This window comes from Coffea arabica, chromosome 3c, assembly GCF_036785885.1.
Source record: "Coffea arabica cultivar ET-39 chromosome 3c, Coffea Arabica ET-39 HiFi, whole genome shotgun sequence".
NCBI lineage: Eukaryota > Viridiplantae > Streptophyta > Magnoliopsida > Gentianales > Rubiaceae > Coffea > Coffea arabica.
The window spans coordinates 9211822-9220477 of record NC_092314.1 but is presented as its reverse complement, the minus strand read 5'-3'; the positions used below and the strand labels follow the sequence as shown (position 1 = coordinate 9220477).

Below are 8656 nucleotides of genomic sequence, written 5' to 3'. Positions count from 1 at the left end.
TTTCCTTCTTAACAAATTTAATTTTCACAGCAAATATGATTCAACAGATAGTAGAAATGCTAGAGGATGACAATATAGATTTGAAGTGTTTCTTTGCTTGTTTAAGCATCAAAAGCATCTTCTTGACGAAAAAGAAGAAAATCAAAGTGGGCAATAACTTAATAGTTCTTTAGTTGATCAATTAATTAAACAGCAATTGGATGCTTTCTGCTCCTAATTTACCTTTTCGCTTTATTCCTTCCCTCATTATGGCAACAAATTATGCTTGAACTTTCGTCAGAACTTTGTCCTACTAAAAAAGCAACAATTAAAATCTAATCCTGGTAAATCGGATCAAGATAATAAACAGTGACTAGAATCAAGACTCCATTTCCACTGTTAATGCTGTCTTGGTGTTGGCAGGGTACCTTATTCATTTGGAGATTAATAAATTCATTTGATTAATGGGATGTAATCCTAATCCAATTTCAGTTCCCATGTAGATAGCGAAGAGGGCTAAGGTTTCTGGATAATGTCAGAGGCAGCACAAGCCTAAACTAGGTCAAGTCTGCTCCATCTACCTTTTAAAAAAAAAAAAAAAAAAAAATTTAGTGTAAGTGGAGGGCTCAAATTTAGACTTTTTACTTATACTTCCTCCCCAAAACCATCCAACCCATCCCTCCCCTGTCTCATGTATATTTGACTATTTTCTCTGTACACACACAAAAAAAAAAACCACTATTGACAAAAAATGAATGCGCAAAATAATTTTGGACGTCCAACAACAAATTATACGCGTTGATCAAATATTACTTAAGAGTAGAAAATTTGTCATTGGGTTTAGTAGAGAGTTCAAAATTCAGAAAGAGGATACAACTTTGCTTAGTACCTACCACAGACTACTTGCTCCAATCACCCCTCCCATGAAAACCTCATTAATTCAAGGCCAAAATAGACTAGATTTATCTATGACAAGCTTTTGAAATTTTGAGTGACATTTCTTGATTACAAGGACTAAGATTTATACGAGCTTTTAAACCCAAAATTGTAGTAATAAAATAAAATTTGAAAAAAGATAAAAATGATAACGAAGTGGACAAATGCCAGCCTGCGTCTCTTACCTAATTCATATGTCATGGTTTTGTTCCATTCTAGACTTCTAGTTTATCTTGCAGCAAGAATGCAATTTTCAACTGCTATTGCTCTCACTTTATCTGTGAAACTATTGTAAAGATTATTTCTCTCCTCTTCCCTTATAATTGCTGGTTGTTCAACAGCTTCTTGATATTCTAACAATTTTTTCTCCATCTATATATGTTCTTAATTCTGACAATCTCCATTCTTACTCATAAAGTTTCTTCTATAATCTGTTTCTATCTGTGCATTCAAAACAGTAGTATTCTAATAAGTCTCAACATTGAGTAAAACAGAAGAAGATGAAAATAGCAGAGAATTTTCTTATTGCTCCTTTGTTCTTCTGCCTCCTCACATTCTCAAGTAGGTTTTCAAAAAAAGAATGAAGAGAAAAACTCCGGTTCATGCTTTCACATTTTTGTTTTCAACTACAATTCAACTAACAACTTTTTATGCTTCTTTAACAGATGCACTAACATCAAGCAGGATTGGTGTAGTTTATGGAACGCAAGGAACTAATTTCCCACCAATAAATTACACAGTCCAGCTCCTTGAGATCAAGAATGCTGGTTTTGTAAAGCTTCGTGATGCAAATCACGAAATACTAAAATCGTTATCTCAGAAAAGTGTTCGTGTCTCAATCAGCATTGCTAACAATTTTCTCGTGCATATTGCTTCGAATCAAACATTTGCAAATCAGTGGGTACAGGAAAATGTACTTGCATATTATCCTGATACAATGATCCGGTTCATACTTGTTGGACAGGAAGTTCTAAGCCAGAATGATACAACATTGTGGTACAATCTTGTACCTGCAATGAGAAGGATCCTTGATTCAGTTAGAAGTCACAATATTCATAACATTAAAGTTGGGACTCCATTGGCTATGGACATATTGGAATCAACATTTCCACCTTCTAGTGGGACATTCAGGTCTGATATTCCTCATGATCAGGTCATCATACCATTGCTGCAATTCTTGAATCAAACAAAGTCGTATTTCTTCCTAAATGTCTTCCCCTATTTTACATGGTCTGCAAATCCAACAAATGTGAGCCTTGACTTGGCTTTATTTAGAGGCGACAAAAATTCTTCATACAGAGATCCAGAGAGTGGTTTGATTTACACAAACCTCCTAGATCAGATGCTTGACTCAGTTCTCTTTGCTAGTCAAAAATTAGGCCTTGACCATGTTGCATTAGCAATATCAGAAACTGGTTGGCCTCATGCAGGTGACATTGATCAGCCTGGTGCAAATAGATACAATGCTGCTACTTACAACAGAAATCTTGTGCACAGAATATCTGCTAAACCACCAATTGGGACACCGGCTAGACCTGGTGTATTCATACCAACATTCATATATGCTTTATTTGATGAAGATCAAATTCCAGGACGAGGAACAGCAAGGCACTTTGGAATTCTGCAAGCCAATTCCTGGCCTGTGTATGATTTAGACCTGACAGGAAAGCTAGGAGAAGGGGACTATCCCCCATTGCCACTGCCATCAAATAATGAGCCCTTTAAAGGAAATCTGTGGTGTGTTGTGGCAAGCGAAGCAAACATAATGGAATTAGTTCCACAATTGGAATCTGTTTGCAGCCTTGGCAATGGAATTTGTGATGCACTATCTCCAGGAAATGATTGCTATGAACCAGTAACAATTAGAGCTCATGCTAGTTATGCATTTAGCTCATATTGGGTTAAGTTTAGGGGCAGAGGTGCAGCTTGTCATTTCAATGGTCTTGCAGTGCTAACCACCACAGATCCAAGTAAGTAATTTCTCTTCAGGGATCATTTAACAAGCATCAGATCATAATAGAGTCAAAACTTCCAGCAAGAAATGGAATTATGGCATCAATGGGTGAAATATTGTAGACTTCCCAAACCTTTTTACCCCTAGACTGCTAATTAATCATTACCATCTTCACAGAAATTTTTCTCACCATAGTTATGTCTTACTAGAATTACTATTTTTCCTTCGCAATTTGTATGACTTTTTCTTTTCTTGGTTTTTATGTTGAGCAGGCCATGGATCGTGCAAGTTTCCAAGTGTGTATTTCTGAGAAGTATGTGAAGCAGTTGAAATTCTGGATATCAAGTTTATTCTCCTTGTTTTAGTCATAGGTTAGCAATCAATGCAATAATGAGATTCATATCTTTAAAAAACTATTTGAGGTCATTTTCTTGAAATAGTTGTTAGGAATTCAGAGCAACTAGAAAGTGATTGAGTACTCTGAGATCAATTTTTTTTAATTTGTATATGCCCTTCTATCAAAAGATTCAAGTTGGTTTGGAAATTAGTTTAGGTACTTCTGCAAAAGCAGATGACTATTGGCTTAAGAGGCATCGTTCTTCTCCAAATTCATCACTGACTCTACATCTTCCAAAGAAGCATAATTTGGTGAGCAATGAAATGCTCATTGCTCATGAGACATGCATGCAGCTCGAGTTTTTCAGATATAATTGAAGGATGATGTTGCAATTTAAAAAGCAACAGGGTGATTGATTAGACCATATTGCAAATGCAAGGCTTGTTAAAAGACTGAATTGGCAATTTGTTTGGTAGTCATTTGATGAAAATTTCAAAGGTGGATATTAAGTATTTTGCTTCTAAAAGGTGGTATTTGGTGATTAGTTTCTTCTGGGTAAAAATGTGTAAATCTACTTGGCTACTTTGAAATCCACAGTAATATAGTTCATGATATTCTACAATTTAACAATTTAATGGAGAGTTATAAAATTGTTGATCGTTGTTAATTCTCGTTGAGTAAAATAGTATTAGCTAACTTTCGAAGGAATAAAAAAGTCAGTAGCTATGACAAAATTATTTGGTTTACTCCATAAATAGATTATAGTTATGTCCAGTGAAGTAAATGTAGACAAGAAATGAGGCAGAATCATGTATAGTGGTAAAATTTGATGCCAATCTAACGATTAAACACAGTTATTTCGAGCCATTGTTTTTGCGAGTTTCTAATTCTAGATGAATAAAGAAAGCAGATATAACGTCAAATAAATAAAGAGGTTCAAGTTATAAAACTTTGGGCAATTTACAAATAACCCCCCTGTGGTCTAGTATTTTATTACATAACCCCCTTATGGTTTCTAAAGTTATACATAACCCCTTCATGATTTGGATTATAGTGTCAAAGTGGCAAAATTTGCAATTCATAACGGAATCAACTAAAATATAAAAAAATCCCTATGTAAAGTTAAAAATTATTTATTAATCACAAGGGGGTTATGTATATATATTGAAAACCATAAGAGGGTTATATGGTTAAGCACTAAAGTATAAGGGGGGTTATATGGTAAAATATAAAATCATACGAGATTAGAGCGCCATGCATATTATATTTATATATTTTGGTCACTTAAGTCGTTTTAGTTTTTAAACAAAGGTAATTTTGATATTTTTATAGGTTTCGTTACGGATGATCATTTCCGTTAATTTGACATTTTTAATTCAAACTATCAGGGGATTATATATAGTTTTTAAAACTAGAAGGGGATTACATGAAAATTAGCTACACCGGAGGGGGTAAAGTGTAATTTGTCCTTTTCCTATACTTTCTGGACAACCAATTCGTGAAGAGAAAGCGAAGCTCCCCCTATTATTTGCAACTTCAACAGTTCCATGCTATTGAAACAACATATTTGGATGGAATGCCTTGATCTCCTCACACCATCACACAAAAAGGGCAAAGAAAAAGAAAAGCAATTAAACCCGTTTAGAAGGTTTTCATCACATAAGAGGACATCAGCTTTCATAAAACATCTGCATTCAGCAAACATTTTGGTAGCAAGAATTTTCTTCAAGTTTTATGTGATCCAGAACATGTTGTTGTTTCCCTGTTTTTTATCCCATTTCTCTAGGAGTTGGAGATACCCTTTTTTTAAGATGCACCAAAAGCACTGGCGTGCAACTCTGGAAGTGGAATAATCTATATATGCAGTTCATTAAGATGGGGGGAAAAAAAGGAACAAAGACAAATCTATTCAAGATTTCCTTCGAATTAGCTATTAAATTAAGTAATACAATATAGTAGTCACAAACTAAGTTCCTCGTACAGATGATGACAATTACGTTGAAAAGGTGGAATACTTGCATTATTGTATATGATCACTGGATAACATTCAAATGTGTCTTTCTACCTGATGATCTTTGCCTTAATTTTCTGCAGATTATTACTGTACATGTTCTTGATCCTTCCTTGTATTTATTGCTGTCACGAGCCTTGCAATTTGCAACAGTAAGAGCTCTCTTTTGTTTTTTTAATGGGGCTCAACCATGGCTGGTTGTTCAACAGCTTCTTGGAATTCTAGTAAAATGTTCACTATTTATATACTTCTCCCTTGTCACATATTGACAACCCATACCTACAATCTGTTCTTCTCGTATTCCCACAATTCCAGCACCACCAGCATTCAGGAAACCATTATTCCTTTTTGAAAGTCCGGACATTGATAGAAGATCATGGCCAAAAAGAAGCTAGCCGAGAATTCTATTTTTTATCTGTTATTCTACTCTCTCCTTGCTTTTTCGAGTAAGTTTTCCTCAAAGGGCATACGAGGAATAGTTTCTTGATGCTCTAAGATTTGTTTCAACTTCAATTCAACTAACACCTACTTGATGTTCTTTTGTGTTGTCAGATGCTACAATATCAAGCAAGATGGGGATAAATTATGGTTTGAATGGAGACAATTTGCAATCTGTACATCATTCAATCAACCTTCTTCAAAGCATGAATGCCAGTCGAGTGAAGATTTATGATGCTAATCCTGAAGTACTTAAACTGCTATCTGGAACAAAGCTTCAAGCCTCAATCATGATTCAGGATGGACTTATCCCAGATATCGCTTCAGATCAATCCATTGCAGATCAATGGGTAAGAGATAACGTTCTTGCTTATTATCCTCAAACAATGATCCGCTTTGTACTAGTTGGAAATGAAATCCTAAGCAGCAATAATACATTGCTATGGTACAACCTTGTACCTGCCATGGTAAGGATTCATAACTCAATCAAGGCACAAAATATTCAGAACATCAAAGTTGGGACGCCAGTAGCCATGGACATCTTGGAATCAACATTTCCACCTTCCAGTGGGAAATTTAGGCCTGAAATTCTCAACCATCAGGTGATGGTACCACTGCTGAGTTTCTTGAATAAAACCAGATCGTTTTTCTTTGTTAATGTCTTCCCTTATTTTTCATGGTCTGAAAACCCCACGAACTTAAGCCTGGATTTTGCATTGTTCACGGCTAAAAATTCATCGTACACAGATCCAGAGAGTGGTTTGATCTACACAAACCTCCTGGATCAGATGCTTGATTCGGTTCTGTTTGCAGCTCGAAAGTTAGGCTTCGATAATATTTCCCTAGCAATATCAGAGACTGGTTGGCCTAATGCTGGTGACATCGATCAACCTGGTGCAAATATACACAATGCAGCCATTTATAATCGAAACCTTGTCCGCAAAGTTACTGCAACACCACCAATAGGGACACCAGCTCAACCTGGCGTGGTCATTCCCACCTTCATATTTTCCCTATATGATGAGAACCGAAAATTTGGTCGAGGGACTGAAAGGCACTGGGGGCTGCTGCAGCCAAATGGGCTGCCAAATTATGAGATAGACCTGACTGGAGTGCAAAGTGAAAGTAACTACCCCACCTTGCCACAACCTACAAATAACAAGCCATTCAAGGGAAAGATATGGTGTGTGGTGGCGCCTGGTTCAAGGATAACGGACTTAGGGCCCGTTTTGAATTCAGTGTGCAAAGAAGATAATGGAGCATGTGATGCTCTTGCACCAGGGAACGAATGTTATGAACCTGTTTCTCTTGTTGCTCATGCTAGTTATGCATTTAGCTCATACTGGGCTAAGCATAGAGACAGTGCTGGTGCAACTTGCTATTTCAATGGCTTTGCTGAGCAAACCACCAGGGATCCAAGTAAGTATATCTCATCATCATCCAATCTGAAGAAAGAAAAAGTAGTTGGTTGAATTGGAATGGAAAACAGGAAATAGTCTATCATCATTATCACGTAGAACTCAGATTTGTCTGATTAGATATGTTTGTTGATGAACGCTTCTATGTGTCTTTATTGTACTTATTTTGACTATCTTTTTGGTTTATATGTTGACCAGGCCATGGACCGTGCAAATTCCCAAGTGTGTCTCTCTAGGAATGGAGATAAAACTTCCTCAGCTTTCTAGTTCACGGCCTTGTCAAAGTCACAATTTGACAATTCTTGTAATAAATAAGATTCATTTTTGTTCTTAGTTGTAATTAAGCTCGAACATTTCATGTTTCATAGATGATTTGTTCTTGGTATGTTTAGCAAGTTGAAGCTTGATGATGCAATGCAATAAAGCAGAACAATTGCTTAACTATATATTCACTGGTTTCCTTGATATACTTAGTGAAGGGTACTGGTTGATTGAATTCCTATAATTTTTGTCCTGGTTATAAAGAAAAAGTAAAGAAATTAATTATGCGTAGTCAATCTAATTTCAGACTAATATTCTACATACAATTTCACCAAGATTGATGACATGTTGGACAGTTTTCAGTACATACAGAAATCCCTCACGTTAGGGGAATCAAAGACGTTCAAATTGAAGGTGGAATTCTTGGATGGGAAAAGAATATTATGTTGAAGTAGGCATGTGTAACAACCAGGGTCCAAAAATGAATGAGTTCCACTAAGGCATTGTACTCTGATATTTTGATAGTGATAGTTTCTTGTAGCAACTGAACTGCAGTTGATGTCCAATTTCATTTGTGGAAATATAGATGATTGAAGGAGGAAGAGGAAAGGAAAATAAAACGGGCTCCTAGATAATCCCTATTTGCTGTAATCTTTATCTCGAATGTCAAAAATTGATTTTCAAACTTACACTTCATGTTTTTCAATTTAGTCCCTTTATTTAATATCAGCTTACACTTTAGGTGTGCCAAAGGAGGATTTTTGCATGAGATTGTTAAGTTAGATTTGAATTTAATTTATACAATTTTTTTATGGTACTGATTTGTTGTTTGCATACTTTCAGTAAAGTACACAACAATATGGTAAAACGTTGAATTATATTTTGCTAAATTCGCCTTCAAATTATGGTCATCATTATCAGTCTTAACGGTAGCATTTCTACATCTTAGATTAACAACAAAACTTGGGGTCCATTTGAATAATATGTTTTTAGGAAGTTTGTATAAAACTTTATCGTATCTTACTGTAGAATTGAAAACTTTTATGCAATGGATGGTTTGGAGAAAAAATTTCTTATTTTCTTTTTCTTTCCTTGTTTTTTTGTTTTGTCCCTCCCTTATTCTTCCTCCCTACACCATTGGTGTTCTTTCTCCTCTCTTCCCATTGTAGGCCACCCCTCTATTTTGTCGCTCTCTCTTTCTCCCTCCCTTCTCCTCCCTCTCTCCCTTCTCCCCCCCTCCTCTCCTCGTTTCTTCTCCCCCTCCTTCTTCCCCCTTCTCTCGCTGCCCTCTCTCCCTCCCCCTTTCTCACTCTGCCCCCTTC

The 8656-nt window shown here is 36.0% G+C and overlaps 2 protein-coding genes across 2 annotated transcripts; both read left to right on the top strand.

Annotated features, from left to right (window-relative positions):
* The first annotated feature begins 1480 nt into the window (after positions 1-1480).
* Positions 1481-3828, top strand: LOC113735533 (probable glucan endo-1,3-beta-glucosidase A6). Its single transcript, XM_027262532.2, has 2 exons — positions 1481-2885; positions 3142-3828. Exons 1-2 carry the CDS (start codon positions 1496-1498, stop codon positions 3177-3179), a joined length of 1428 nt encoding a protein of 475 aa, XP_027118333.1. The 5' UTR covers positions 1481-1495; the 3' UTR covers positions 3180-3828.
* Positions 3829-5777: 1949 nt separating this feature from the next.
* LOC113735274 (probable glucan endo-1,3-beta-glucosidase A6) lies at positions 5778-7309 on the top strand. Its single transcript, XM_027262299.2, has 2 exons — positions 5778-7074; positions 7272-7309. The coding sequence occupies exons 1-2, from the start codon at positions 5790-5792 to the stop codon at positions 7307-7309; spliced, it is 1323 nt and encodes a 440-aa protein (XP_027118100.1). The 5' UTR covers positions 5778-5789.
* The last annotated feature ends 1347 nt before the right edge of the window (positions 7310-8656 follow it).